Source organism: Centruroides sculpturatus, unplaced genomic scaffold, assembly GCF_000671375.1.
Source record: "Centruroides sculpturatus isolate CEXI.00-Female unplaced genomic scaffold, Cexi_2.0 scaffold1639, whole genome shotgun sequence".
Lineage (NCBI taxonomy): Eukaryota > Metazoa > Arthropoda > Arachnida > Scorpiones > Buthidae > Centruroides > Centruroides sculpturatus.
The window spans coordinates 94489-111116 of record NW_019385855.1 but is presented as its reverse complement, the minus strand read 5'-3'; the positions used below and the strand labels follow the sequence as shown (position 1 = coordinate 111116).

The window sequence follows — 16628 nt, the reverse complement described above, 5'->3', positions numbered from 1 at the left end:
TGCTTCCAGCTATTTATATTACAATTAAATTCTCTACAATGTAAAAACCATGCTGATTCCGTTCTTCTCAGTCTAATGGCCGCCTCATGTTCCTTTACTCTCAACTCCAATCTTCTTCCGGTTTCTCCAATGTAATAATTTGGGCTTCCACATGTACAGTACATGACATCCTATATACGACACCGGCGATCTTAAATTGGTCTCTGGGTGAATTTTCACTGTTTATTATGATGATAATGTTTGACATTTTATTCTTTTGGCTTGCAACTATGCATACAGAAAATTTTTTAAATATTGGTTTATATTTTTCAAAAACATTAGTAACATAAGGAAACTTTACATAAGAAATATCTTATATGCTGTTTTTAATATTAAATCTACATTTTAAATATTAATTGTACCACTTACAAAGAATATGCTTCGGATAATCATTTAACTGAAATTTTTTAAACAATTGTTTTACTTTGATGTTTATGTTTTCTTGCTGAGTTGTTCGATTTAATATCTTTCTCAATTCCATATTAAAGACATTCTTTTTATTTTCTAAAGGACAGTAAGATTTAAAGTTAATAGTTTTACCATCATTACATAGTTTTTCATACTTACTAAATGATACACTTGTTTCTTCTCTTTTTATGGTGACATCTAAGAAATTCATTTTATTTTGTTGTTCATCTTCACTTGTAAACTTTAAATTTTTATGTATTCTATTTGCATATTCCTCAATATGTTTGGATGAAACTATACTATAAAACTAATAAAATGATGATTGTTCCTTGCTACTTGTTTGTCTTGTTTTGGCTCATAGAATCCTCGAAGTCGGAAATAGAAAGAGTATAATTTTTACTTGTTTTTTAACTAAAAATTTTTATTTTTAGTGTGTTAATATTATCACCGATCCCATTGGTTTTAATAATTGAATTTATAATTCCTTTTTGTTAATCACAAAAATTTACATAAAAATCGTGTTTTATTATAAGGTAAAATATAGTGAGCATGATTGTCGGGATATAAAAATCGTCTGGCACTCAGTTTTCCCGCCTTTTTATGAACAACCGTTGTCGCCATAGAAACGGCGATCGGACTATTTTGAAAACTTGACCGCTCATTGGTTAAAAGACATCAGACCATAGGCAGACGTCTTATAGAGCTGGTAAATGCTGATTGGTGGAATCCAATGCTATCTCAATCCTATAAAAGCATTGAAGTTCTGGCGGGAAGTTCAGTTCGGCTTCGGACATTGGAAGTGAACTCACGCTGACCTTAGCTCGCCTAAGCTGTTTAGAAGATTGCCTCATCTTGTTGTATTGTTGTGGACTTTGAATTTGTACATCGCAAGGTGCTTTTCCGACGGACCTGTTGCAGTGGACGATTACCTCAAACTTTGTTAATATCTAATGTTTGTAATTCTTATATGTGAACTTTAATTGTAACTGTACATACGTTTATTTTCAATATACATTAAGTTTTAAATTTATCTGGCTCTGAAGAGTATTTGAAATTGACTATGATATAGATATCTCAATGTTTTTCAGTTGACACAATTGACACAAACTGCAGTGACACATTTATTTCCCCATTCACCTTTTGCAAGCAAGTTTTCTGAATTTTGAGCATATTTTGAAATCTTTACTTTTTCTAACTTGCTAGCTGTCATGTTCATCTCAATGCCAAATGATTGCCAGATTACATTGGGCTGTAATAATGCTACTAATTACTAATTAAATGTCAAGTAATTTGGCCTAGATATAAGTGTAAGGTGCCATCTCTTGATAAATTTAATAATTATAATTGAATTAATATTTAATAATTAATTTAGAAGGTTGTGGATGAAAATAATCAGCCCAAAGTAGGACTCAAACCCACAATTCAATACATAAATATTAATAATATATTAGGTGATAAAATGTACAACTTTAATGTAAATTTTATCACTTACCCGTTAAGCATTCTAAATTTTAGAATCTCTGTTAATGTTCTGTAATGAGTCATGACTGATGCAGGCCCCTGAAAGAGGCTGAAAACATTTGTTTTTATGATTCCAATACATATCATTTCTGCTGGAAGTGAGTGTACGATGCTTCATATTAACTTGGATGTCACTTCATTCCACTGTAATCAGCTACTATTTTTCAATTAAATCTACTCCCCTATTCAGTTTCATTCTACTATCAATAGATTTATTCAAATTTTGCATTGCACATGACATCCTGTGAGGTAATGTCAGAAAAGTTTTGTATTCTTACAGCAATCTTCTAATTTTTATTTAATTACTATCATTCTTCAGCATTTAAGTATAAAATTTGTACATTCTTGGATTTTACATTGTAACTAGGGATTGTTAACTTTTTGGATTCTTGAGAATCAGGAATTCCTGAATCAGTAAAAAAATTTCTTGAGAATTGACTTACTTTTTTAAATTCTCAAGAATCTAGAAATTTAAAATAAACATTGATTATTTATAAAAGACTTGGATTAATTAGAAAAAAAATGAGGTGGGAGAAACCATACAAAGTAAGACTAGAAGATATAAGATTGTCTCATGTTTACCTGTACTTGATTTTTTAAATATATTAAAAATTAATTGTAATTGTTCCTGTATTTACTAAAAATTATTAAAATAACTTTTCAGTACATACGAAGAATCTATTGATTTATCTAACAAAAGGATCCATTATTTTGACACAAAAATTCCAGAAAAGGAGAAGTTTTTTCATTTTGTGATGGTGTTGGTTTTATACAAAATAGAACATTTTTGAGTTTTTTACCTAATGCTTCTTAAATAATTATTTCCTGAGATAATGAACCAAAATTGCTCTCAGTTGCTTTGATTGGTACCAAGCTTTGTACAGTACAATCAATTCTTCCAATTCCTGAGACAAAATTCATACTTAAGATCTTTACTCTTATTGTGTGTTAAAGTGGTCAGAACAGTATTATTTAAATTCTCATTATTATACAATCTATTCAATATGCTTCTTGCTACATTTGTTATATCCTTTATCATTTTCATCACTGATAATTGTAAAATCAATATCAATCAACTTTGAAAAATGTTTTGCATCATGCAGTATCAAACATTCAGCCAAGATTTAACTCTATGCAAAAATAAACAAAGCACATCCATCTCATTAGTATGCAAACTTGCCTTTGTCCTATCTTACTTAATAGTAAGTGGTAAAATTATAAGTATAACAAACTGTTTGGAATTAAATTTGTTTAATTTATTATTAGTTAATGTTTTATTTGTATATTTATTTTGTGTGTCTGCTTATGTATATACTCAGGGTCAGGTAAAATGTTCTCAGGCAAAAGGATCACATATGAAAAAAGTTTAAGCCCTAAACCAGAAAAAAATCTAAAAAAGCTTTGCTTTCTCAAGTGAGAACAATAAGAAAATCTGTTTATACATCATTAAAATGTGTTCTCATTAGATTCTCACATACTTCAGTAACAGAGTAAATCTACTGTAATTTCTCTATCGTTTGTATACGCTGGAGTGTATTTTTGGAACAGAGAACTTACACTCTAGAAAAGTATAGAATTACATTACAATCAATGCATTTAATTTCTGCAGCTACAAGAGTAATAATAAAAAAAAAATTGTTATACTTCTGTTAACAAACTTTGCTATTCTATTAATAGGAAGGTTTGTTCATTATTTCATTATGATCTTAATTTTTATACAACAATAAAAGTAAATATCACAGTGAAATAAAGTAACTTTTTTACACTCAATAGATGAAAACTATCCAGAATCAAAAAATCTATGTGAATAAACAAATGAAGGTAGAAAAGTCTAGATAACTTTATTGGATACTTAGTTCTTTATTACTAAATTTTTCACAATAGTCAATTCAATAGATGACAATTACAAGATTTATATCATCATCATTATAGAAAAACAAGTTGAAAAAGGTTAAATTATTATAAATATAGGATAATAATGTCAAAAAATGTTTAGTAAAAAATCAACTGAAAAGGAATTAAAGGTCTGAAATGCATATTGATTTCAAATAAAAGATATTAAAAGAAGTCTGAATTGTTGTCTGTTGAATCAACTATTGTGACAAATTTAATAATAAGGAGACCATGTAGCCAATAAAGATGATAACAGATTCAACTAGATATGAAGCAAACAATAATAACTTTAGATAAGTTCTCTGTATCTTTTTTATAAATTTAACTCATACTGGGATAGCAGCAGTGAAGATTAAGTCTGACTAGAGCATTCAATAAATAATTATATTACATAAAGCTCTATTAGAGCAAATATACCAAAAAATGCTGCAGTATATACAGATTAATACAGCAAGATAAGTATTATGGAAATAGACAGTAAACATTGTATTGATCCCAAAATTTTGACTAAGCAATATTTGCATTAAAATTTGATCATCTCAAAGTTAAATATTCAATATCTCTTGAATGCAACTAATTTCCTAATTCCATGACTAATCTGTATATTTAAATATTTATAAAAAAGTTTGAAAGTTTGAAATCCCTATTAGATTAATAAATTTTAAAAATTTAACTGTAATAAGAACTTAACATACAACTAGTCAGTAGAACCTATTATTTTTACGAGGCATGCTCAGAAAGTAAGTGTACTGTGACCATAACAGGCTGTGATTTTTTGTTTTTTGAGGGTTGGCAACACTAAGTGGTAGAGAGAGATCTCCTGACGGAGCAAGCATTGCATCAACATAGTAGTACGTAAACTCACATTGTAGTGTCCATTTGCATGAAAGATGTCGGTAAGAAATCCTGCCCAGTGTGAGCCATGTGCTGTGATCTGCTTCCTACTCACAGAAGGAATAACACCTATTGAAATTTTTTCACAAATCAAAACAGTTTACAGCAAAGGTGTTATGAACAGAACGAGTGTGTTTAAGTGGTGTAGGAAGTTTAGTGGAGGCAGAAATGAAAAGTCTTCCACTCCTCTGTTCATGACAAACAGAGGAGTGGAAGACCTTCCATTTTGACTGATGAGTTGGTGCAAAAAAATCAGAGAAACTGTTATTGAAGACCTCCAATTATCATATTTTCACCTCCCTAAAGGCACACTTGGGTGGAATTAAATTTTCAACTACATTTTTTCTAAAAAAATATAAAAATCTAGTACACTTACTTTCTGAACATGCCTCGTATGTTTAAAATTATACACAAGTCTTAGAAAAACTTGTGATATTCTTTAAACAAATTCTTTAGTTAGTATTGATTTAGTTAGTATTGATTGCTGTCTCCTGAACATTATTAAAATGGCTATTTTCCAACTTTAATTTTATAGTGATATCAGTTATCAATATTTTTAAGAAAATCTAATTACATTTTATGTCATTTGAATAATAAACAATAAATTTTCTTTCATAAGTAGTTTATTTTAATCAAGGTCAGTCTGAAAAGTGTATGTAACATTATTTTTTGAAAATTTTTGAATGAAAGTAAATTTATATATATTTAATAATAATACATGTATTTTAGAACAATTGTTTTGAACTATACAAAAGAATTAACAATAAATGTAAATTTCTTCACAAGAAAATTACAATAATTAAATATAAATAACAGTACTGTTTCAAAATTTTAGGTAATTTTCACTAAATAATAGTATATACATTTGAAAATTATTTCCATTGTTTAATTGTCTTTTCCATTTGCTTTTATAATCTCAAAATTTCTATTTGGGACAGAGAAAATTAATTTTTGTAAAGCTCCACTCAAAGCTGAAATTTTTGTAAACTTTTAGATTTCACCTGTTTTATTCTATTGACTCTCAACCCAGAAAGATTAGAAAACTGCCCTCCTCCACTATAAACTTCTTAGGTCATGACTCCCAAATTATCAATTGAATATAGTTCAGGTGACCCTTCATAACAGTAACATTTTTAAGTCAATTTTTCATAAACTTTGAGATATGAATTGAAATGCTGTTCTATTGAAATATCCAGTTAGATCCTCCCAATTAATTCAGCAATAGACAATTGATTATTTTCTAAAGTTATTTAGTAGTTTTCTGCATGCTGATGTCCATTTAAAAACACTAAACTAACAGTTCCATTAAATCTGAATACTACCCATACCATAAATAATTCACTACCAAGTTGATGATAATAGAATGATCTTGCTCTTTTCTAATATTATGCCAATGATAATTCCAACCATCCAAGCCTTCTAAATTCCACATTTTTCATTACTGAAAATAATTGAAAGGTATTCATGTTTGCATGATATATGTTCTTTTTCCCATTTTAATCTTGCTTTATAACATTCAGATGCTAAAAGAGGTTTGCAGTATATTTTTCTTAGCACAGTATTTGGATTTGTTTTTAACCTTCTGTAAACCATGTCCTTGGATATTCTGCATTCAGATTCTTTTAAAATTTGTTGAATTGATAAATTTGAGAAGCTACAAGTCTTAAGATCTTTCTGTCATTTTGATGTGATGTTATCCATAATAGTCAAAGCTGGAACTACCAGAGTATATAAAGAAACTGAACACATCTTACACACTTTTCCAGCAATAACTTTAATTAAAACAGTCTGTAGAAAAACTAGAATCACTATTTAAAAACCTGATAAAGGCCTTTCAATCAAGTCAAAAACATTTGTTTCAATTAAAGTTAATTGCTGGAAAAGAGAGTGTAAGGTGTGTTCAGTGTCTTTATTTGATGTGATACAGTAGAGCGGCGTTTATCCGAATCAATTGGGGACTGGGCTTGTTCGGATAACTTATTTTTCGGATAACCAATTATGTACGGAAAAATATATTAATTTATCCCATGTTGAAATTTTTCTCCGTTGCGTGTCGCTTCGTGTTGAATTTTCATTGATGTTAAGCCTAACGAAGACTATTGTATTGTTAAAAATTATTTTTTTATTTTGTACAAACAAAATAAATATATTGAAAAATATAAAAACAATAAAAAATTATACTTCAGAAGTTAATTTAGTATCAAAAACGTAAAATATTTGAGTAGCCAAAGACATAGCCAAAGATTACAGCGCCACAGCACTGGCGAAAATTTAAATTTGTCGACTGGAATTCTTCAGATAACCGACGTTTCTGATAACCGACCTTCGGATAAACGACGCTCTACTGTATTAACTTTGGATATTCAAATAGCAATTATGGCTGAAATCTTATTCTCATTCAATAATTTTATAAACTTTACATACAATGCATCTTAACCTTTGCAATCTCTGCAACTATGTGACCTTTCAATTTTAACTTCCACATATTTGCAATTTCTTCAAATCACAAATCATTTTTGCTTTGCCATTGTTAGCAAAAACTGCTGATATTTTTTTTATTTCAAACAACAAAAATATCTTTAATATATCTGTCATAATGATTAAATTTTAAATAGTCTTTTAGTTTTACCTAAACTTTCAAGGCAATATTTTTAATAGGCAAGTATAATTGTCAAATTTTATTTGATCTCTAAACAATATTTGTTTATTCTGTATTTTCTAACTTAAGTTAGATATTTTTATATGTCTTATGCAATAAAAATACTTAAACTTTTATTCTGAAATTCAGAGAAAATAAAATTACTAAACTTTTGAAACAAACTTTAATTTGTAAAATGTATTGTTTAGAACAAATCTTGTTTTCTTTAAATTTGAATTATTCAAATTTTTATATATTTCAGTAATAATATATTTTAACTAACTTTTTCAATTAATTAAGTAAAATCAAATTTGTTTTGTTGTTGAAAACAATTATGTTTTTGTAATGTTAAATTTAATTAATTTATTACAGTCCACTACATATTATAAAAGTCAAAGATACACCTATATAACAACATAGACTGTAATTGTTAAAATGTGGTATTTGAATTTGCATGATCAACAATAAACAAACTTATTTAAATAAATCAAATAAAAAGGATCAAATAGAACCGGACATAAATTATGAAGTATTTATTTTCCTTTGCTAATGGCTAAACTTTATTTATATATAAATTTACAACAGACTATCATTTCACACACCCGTTATTCCATTCTTATCTTGTTTCTTCCTGACTAGGAAGAAACAATGATAAGAATAAAATAATGATGATTTATTTAACTGAACTATTGAATCAAGGTCAAATTTTTACTGCTATAAAAAATATTTCTAACATTCTCAGTTAAAACAATATTAAGTTTTTAAATGATCTTTATTACCTGACAATCAAAAATTTAATAAAATTCAAATTTAATGATATTTAAGTAATGTTTTATTCATTAGAACTTTCATATTATTATTATTTATGTTTATAAAATGTTGTATGTTTTAAATAAATATGAAATGTGTTTAATTTAACAGTTTTAACAAAATTTATTTTTAAGTACAAACTAATATATAAATTATATCTTACCTCTTGATTTCCATCATAATAATATAAAGTATTAGATGTTAAAACAAACCAACGAGATTTATAATTAACTGGTCCCAATCTCTTTTTATTCTGTGATCTCTTTATCATAAATGCCTGTTTCATAACATTATCTTCTTTACTTGCCATAATCCTCCCTCATTACAGACCTATCAGTCCAAGTTCCAAAATTCTGTTTTCAATCACATTTTGAAATAGAAACTCTGTTTAAAGAAAACATATTTTATAAAAATTACAATAATATGATATTTATTGTAAATAAAACACTTTAAATGAAAAATTTAATCATGCCAATGTTTTCAACTGTATTGTATTTTTATCTTAAAGTAACAAAACTGATTGCTTTGGTATCATGGGAGTGCTGCAGCACCATAAACAACCCCCCAGATATGTATGTCACTGGTATAAATCATATAGATATAGTAATATTTCATTATGCATCATTTGAAACACTGAAATTTCTGTTTTTAGATATACATTTTATTTGAAGGAGCACAAAATGCCAAAGTACTCATCAGATACAATGAGAAAAGAGTAACTTGAAAAAACCTATTATAAATAATTGATATATTTTCTTACTTACTGTAAATACAGTTATGTCAATGTATTCAGCTAATTTAACAATGTGAGAAAATATATAGTCAGAATGTTTTTTTTTAGTTTAAATAAGTCAATGAAGATAACAAAACAACAAAACAAGCATCTATTGAATTGCTAACTAATTTAACTAATCCAATTAATTTAGTGAGTAGTCTGTGTGTGAGATTACTTTTTGTGGCAACTTTCTCAAGATCAAGATTTTTTCAGACTTGCCAACAGTTTTTGCAAAACCTTCCAAATTATTCTTAACATCATTGTCAATGTTCCATTGCTTTTCTTTTTCTAGACTTTGCTTCCAAGTTTAATTATAACTTCTTGTAGGTATGGACTGAGAACAGTTTACTCTGGAGGTCACTGTTAGCTGACAGTTTCTGTATATTTAAAATGGCTTTAGAATCTTCACTTAAAGCATTCAGGAAAGTTGGCATTTGATCAAAGTTTTCACAGTAGAAAGCTGTAGCAGCAACCCATAATTCCCAATGTGTCACTACTAATTAAATTAAACTTCACTCTGACACCGGGGATGAAATACTAAATACGGAACCTGTTTTTATTTAAATACCTACGTTCCATTTTTCGAAGTGTTCCGTCGGAATTTTTTCTATACCTGAGGAAGAGCTATCTGGACAGCTCGAAAACGTTTGTGAAAGGAAGATTTTTTCACGCAAAATTACACCGGTAACAGGTTCCGTATTTAGTGTGTCACTACTAATGTTGGAGGCAATGGAAGATTGGTCAATTCTTGGTACATCTGAATCCATACAAGACACTTCACTAGGATCTTGAAATCTGTTATTCATTCATTTGTGAGACAAAATTTAATTCGAATTCTCTTGCAAATTCTGTGAATTGCATGAGCTATATAAGTAGCATGCTTGAAATTCTGATACAAGACCTAAGTTATGAAAATGCAAGAAGAATATAACTTGTCTCATCTGTTTTAACAAATCTCATCTTGTAAGCAGTGGTCACTGGCTTACCATTATACTATTAAGGACTTGCATTACTGTAGTTGAATTAGTTTTCTTGGGAATGTGAGCTTTAAACAACATTGGCCTGACTATTTCTATTGAGTAGTACAACTAGAATTTTGAGAATGAACCTGTTTAGTTCATCTGTTGTTTTTGTCTAGCATAATATAAAGTCACTTATAATTTCTTTGATTTTTGAGTTATACATGGATTGATATAGACCAGGCTGTCCAACCTTTTTTGCTAATGAGCCAAATTAGGAATTTACATATATTCAGTGGGCCACAAAGGTGCTTTATATAAATATATGTTTGTAAAAAGTTCAATGTGAATATCAAATTAATCAAAATAATAACAAATATATATATAATTAAATAAAATACTGTATTATTGACTGTAAAAAAATTATACTCACACAATATAAAAATTAATTCGATGTGATTTTTGACATTGACTTCCTTTTATATTGTTAATATCTGCTTTTATGATATTGTAAGAATGTTAGTTAAATGGGAATCACTTAACCTATTTCTTTCAGCAGTTTTGATGTTTTTCATGCACAAAAGAATAGTTCACAACAGTACATTATACAAGGTGCGTTCCATAAATAATGCAACCAAATTCATAAAAAATCATTTATTGGACATATTTTTACATGTTTTGGTCATGTTTATGGGCCTTCCTCAGCAACCTCCAAAAATCTTCGAAATAGCACCCTCCTGCATCAATACACTTGTGAACGCGGTGTTTCCAGGTCTGGAAGGCCTTCTCCGGAATGTCCTTTAGAGCTGATGTAACATAAGCCTTGATGTTTTCAATCATGTCAATGTTTCCCTTTCATGTGGGGAAACAAAAAAAGTTGGTTGGAGCCAGGTCAGGTCTGTAAGGTGGTTGTGGAACCAATGGGGTGTGGGTCCTGGCCAGGAAATCGTTGACAGTGAAGGTGCTGTGGCTTGGTGCGTTGTCGTGATGAAGTTTCCGCGTATCCTTGATATCACTTCGGCAGCACATGACTAGGATTTCAGTCTTTTGAACACTTCCAAGTAGAAAGCTGCATTTACAGTGGTCCTGACAGGTACGAATTCATGGTGGTTAATGCCTCTGACGTCAAAGAAGACAATCTGGGAGGTTGATGGACATCCACTGCAAGATTTGTCGATGACCTCCTCTCAGCCATCCTTGAAAGACTTGTGATTTGGAGAAGCAATCACCCAAAGGCCTGCTGAATTAATGTAAAAGTTTCGGTGGCGGACTTCCCAAGTTTAATGCAAAATTTGATAGCGTAATGTTGCTCCACAAAATGATCCATAGTTCCATGCTACATTAACTCAAAATGTGGTTCACGGGAATGAACGTCCTCACACGCCGGCAGCTTGGAGGCAAACGAGACTGGGCAAGTTTTGAATCTAACACCCCACACCACCTAGCACAGCAGGTTAGAACTAGCTATGGCATATCATTGTGTCGTGAAAAAATTAGTCACATTACTTATGGAACGCACCTTGTACATGTGGTGTAGTACAGTTTTTCAGCACCGATTACATCATTACAACATCAAACTGTAACCAATGAAACAAGAATAATTTTTACACCATACTTTACCAAAATAAATAAAAATGTACATAAAAAATTTAGGGTGCAGCCCGTGGGCTGTGGGTTGGACATCCCTGATATAGACCAATAGTTCTCAACTTATGTTCTGTGAAACCAAAAGTTTCACCAATGTTTTTAAGCATTAATTACTAATTTAAAATCTGTATTAAAAATATATTTAAATAATGTTTACAAAAATTATTAATATTCCATAGGGAAAGGGAACTTATGCACAGACTGCAAGGCTCATATTTATGGAAAATAAAATCCGTGGAACCTAATAGTCAGAAATCAAATCATGTATTTGATTCTTTCCTATGTATTCAAATACTAAAGCAATCATTCTTGTTAGAGAAACTGTTCTCCAGAAGTAGGTATATTTGAATAATTTAGGGTTTGTTCAGAATTTCGCAAAAAAAAAATCAAATACAATAGATTCTTTCACCACTAGTTCAGCTCCCAATTATCTGCTAATAAAATCGTCTGCAAAAATCCTTCACATTAATTACCAATTTGAATTAATATTTGCTTTTCCATTATTAATCTATTGTTTTTTTTGTATCTACAATACAGTATTTTTGATTCTTTTATTTCTTGTTTTTTTTATAATAAGTAAATATTATTAGAATTTCAAAAGATTTTATCAGGGTAAAAAGGATTCTGCAATTAAAATAAGTTTGGAACTGCTGAAGTGTACCTCATCAGGAACAACTCCTAGTACATTTTTTCTAAGTAACTTCTTAGAGTAGGATTTTTTAGCTTGTAGAGTGGTATATCAGCTTCAATAAATGCAGCAGTAATATCAACATAAGACTGATTAAGTTGTCTGTTTAATGAAAATGATTCATTACTGAATGGTTGATTGTAATTATGACCCCAGGGTCAGTACCTTGTCAGGACAGACACAGAAACAGGTTGGCCACTAATTCCATTGAGCGAGCAGTTGCGTTTGTGGGCTTCAGGACTCAGAATAGAGGCGGATGGAAGTGACCGGAAAAAGTACACTCCACAAATTAACATTTAACAAAAATACCCATTTATTGATAAATATTATTTACAAGTTCTACAAGATATCATTTACAAGGTTTCAATCATTTCAGAAACTTAGCACAATAGCTAAAAAGTAAGTTAGACACTTAGTACAATTGCTAAAAGGCGAGGTATATAGAGAGATAAACCTAATGCAACCCTGATTGAGAGAGAGAGAGAGAGAGAGAGAGCTCATAGTAAGTTTGCGAGATGAAAAATACCTTAAAATATTTGTGAGTCCTAGTCGTATCGATGCACAAATCGGGGAAAGATCGGCAACTCAGTTTGGAGGGTAATCCTTTTTTTCTCGGCTTCTTGGGCAGCAGAAGTAGCAATGACTGACAGCAATTCAGAACACACACACTTAGGAAAAAGGGTTGATGACGACTGCTTCGACTTGTTGTCACCCCCTCCTTTTTATTAGGGGCTCCTCCTGGGTTTTTCCCATGATTTTATTAGGAGGTTTAGTACACCGGGGCCAATAGTCACATTTTCACTCATTGATTCTAGGTGATACATTCGACATGTCATCTTCAACAAGGAAATAAGTCCATGGGAAACAGTTTAATTATCCTTTATGATTTAGCAAAACAACTTTAACGAAAAACTAAATCAAACAAAAATTTCTTCACCAAATTTAGCTTTCACATAATTATTAGTATTGATAGTTTATCAGTTCCTTTTTCTTCACACATTAATTAGTTTTAATATGTCTCAATCTGTGTTTTTTGATGTTTTCATCTACACTAAGTGTTATGTGACAAATCCTACACCTCACAATTCTTCCACCTGTATCTATCTGATCCTTTGAGTATTTATTCTTTTGCAATATCTCTTAATTCACCACTTGCCATTTTGGTATTCCGTAGTTTACAAAATTATGCTTTTATAAAACTTGATGTCTATAGTTCTCATTGTCTTAGACAACTAGCTAATCTTTTAGATTCTCATGTTATTCCTTCCTTCCTGTTGCAACTACTGCCTATGATTTGAGATGAGATTGTACATAGGGTTTCTCATTTCCCAATCTTTTGCTTGTCCCAGGATTTCGGGAAAAAAGTGAACTGTTTTCCAGGATCCCGGGATAGAATTAATTATTTTTAAGATATACAAAATATCTTGAAATCAAATGATATAATTATTTTTCATTTTTTAAAGTAATTTAATATGTTCTGCAACCTCCAAAATCATAATAAAAATGCTGTGTAAGATATATATTAAAAATTACCTTTGAATTATATAGAAATTTTTGCAAATAGAAAAAATTTATTAAAGTTTGCTGGAAACTGCAAACAACAACAACAACAACAAAAAATGCTTTGAATTGAATTGAAAATTAAAAAAAAATGAAAAGGTAACTTAAAAGGTAATTTTCATTTTTTAAATAAAACATAATACAAAATATTATTGTAAATTTTTATAATAAGATTTTAAAAAGCAAAGATGGTCAATACTCCGATCACTCAATCTGATTCTTATTTTAGTAATGAAAAGTCCTGCTACTGAAAATGCCCTTTCCGATTCAATTGATATGAGTGGAATCATGTTTAATAAATTTAAGAGAAGACATAACCTTAACACAAAACAAGAAAAAAATGAACTTTTAAGAAATTTGCAAGATTTCCCGGGTTAAAAAAACAATTGGGATCCTGTTTGAAAAACCCTAGTTGCAGACAAAAAAAAAATTTACCCAAAAATGCAAATTGATGCTAAATAGTATTACATAACTTCCTGCTAAATGCCCCTAACAATCATAGCAAGTTCAAAAATACAGTTTACATCCAAGTCCTGCTGTTTAAAAATTAATCCTGCATCCAAAATTTCTTCCCCTAATTATCATACACCTAATCAATCAGAACCAGTTTTTTATTGCTTTCCTGGCCTTATTACTTGTACAGTACATACTTCTTAATTTAGATTTTGAGATTTTAAAACAAATCCTTAAAACAAACATACAATTAAAAAGCATGCAATACTTTCATATAACATGCATGTTGCCAGATGCAAATTTTTTTTATGTGTCTTTTAAAAAACAAAATTCAACTAAATTTACTTATATTTTGTGACACTTTACAAAAGAGATAATTTAAACTCACACAAAAGCTGGAACTGTTGATCTGTTTATCAAAAATAAAAACACACCAATCTTAAACTCCAGCATGGAAATTTTAATGTAAACACCAACTAAATCAAACAATTGCGATAATAAATCAGGCTGTTACTTAGCTATTATTAATATTTAGAAATTAAATAATTTGGTATTAGAGGTAGATATTATGTGCCATCTCTTATCTAAATTAATAATTTTCGTAATTTAATAATTTATTAAATAATTTAGAACANAACACTAATATCAAAAACTGAATTTTATTTCCCAAAATCAACACCACGATAAAATTATATATATATATATTTTTTTTAATCGGTCAGTTGATTAGACAATCATTACACAAAATCCTTCCATTGATACTGGATATTTGAGCTATAAAAATCAATTTTATAGGAAACAGATTAATAATTAAATCTGTAGGATCAAATCACAAACAAAACAGTCTAAACAATCAATTAAATATTTACAAAAAAATGGTTAACCAGAAACTAATGAACCAGGCTTATTATATTCTTAGCATTTTAAATAACTTTCCAAAATACATTTCAGCCTTACTGGCCCTTTTTTGCATTTTGGAAAGAGTTAATTAAACAAACTAGGACTATAATAAGCCCAGTTCATTAGTTTTTGGTTAACTATGTTTTTGTAAATTAGTACAGTAGCCGCTCATTATATCGCACTTGTCGAGAGACAAAGAAAATGAGCAATATAACCAAGTACTAAAAATTCTGGGCTTTTACTAAACAGATTATGCATGCTATGAAATCTCTATCCTCTGTTCTTTCATCAGCAAGTGTTTCTGATATAAAATAAGCTTAGAAAAAAAAACACCACTTAAAACTGGCAAAATGGGATACAAATCCAAATCAGCAATCCCCTATTTGTTTTCAACATTTGGCAATTAGTTTGCTGATGATTAGTTTGCCTGTTCAATATGAGTGAAAACGTTTGCAATTGTTATAAAAATTTGCTGGTTTATAGGTTTAGTGTTTTTAATAAATAAGCTTAGTTTTTCAACACTGAATTTTATTTATGGTTATGTCATATTAATTAACATTTATGTAAATATTGATAACATTTAGCATTATTGTTTCTTTAACAATAACATTTAAAGACAAATANAAATGCTGCCAATGTTTACCCAGGTATCGTCTTACCAGTGACGTCATCGTCGGTGATAGGTATATGATACCGAGGGCGAAAAATACATACTATTGGTAAAGAAGGGAGGTGTGCAGATAGGATACTTGCTAAAGTTGGGGAAAAAGATTTTAGAGTATTTAGTGAGAAAGGTTTTGTGCTGATAATCTTAATAATAATTTATTAAATAATTTAGAGGTCTGGAAGGAAAGAACTGGCCCAGAGTAGGATTTGAACTCACATCTTCAGTTTATCAAGTTGTGCACTGCTGGTATGCCACCCAGACCTCTGAGCAATTCTTTGTTTCCAGACATATTTAAACTTAGATATAACCATTCACAGCTACTCACTTGCTTTACCTGGCATGGTATGTATCTATACTACTATATAAAGAGTCAACGTATTTTTCGTTTGTGACCACTAACCATGAAAACTACTGAACCAATCGTTACCAAATTTTAACTGTAGCATCTTTATGACCCCCGGAATGTTTACTACTAATCAAACCTGCAGATTTTTTTGTTAAACATTCATATAAATTAAAAGATATCATCTAGAGTTAAGGCTTTTATGTCCAACAGATGGCGCTACAAGTATGACGCCCTAAGTTTGCTTTTCTGTAAGGATGAACTAAAGCAGATCATCTATCTATCTATATAAATAGAAATGTAATGTTCGTTTGTTCTTACCAATTCCTTTGAAATTTTCACACAATTCGAATATGCATGTGTTTTTATATAATATACATGTCAAAATTCCCCCCACTGGGGGGAGATGAACAGGATTAAGGCTTACTGTGAA

At 29.7% G+C, this 16628-nt stretch overlaps 1 protein-coding gene across 1 annotated transcript in view; it reads right to left on the bottom strand.

Moving 5' to 3' along the window:
- Window positions 1-16628, bottom strand: part of LOC111642539 (tyrosine-protein kinase Tec-like) — a 59745-nt gene that overhangs the window by 37657 nt on the left and 5460 nt on the right. The window contains exon 2 of the mRNA XM_023388887.1: window positions 8367-8587. Coding sequence (XP_023244655.1) covers window positions 8367-8513 — 147 coding nt within the window. The 5' untranslated portion in view covers window positions 8514-8587. The remainder of the gene's footprint in view (window positions 1-8366; window positions 8588-16628) is intronic.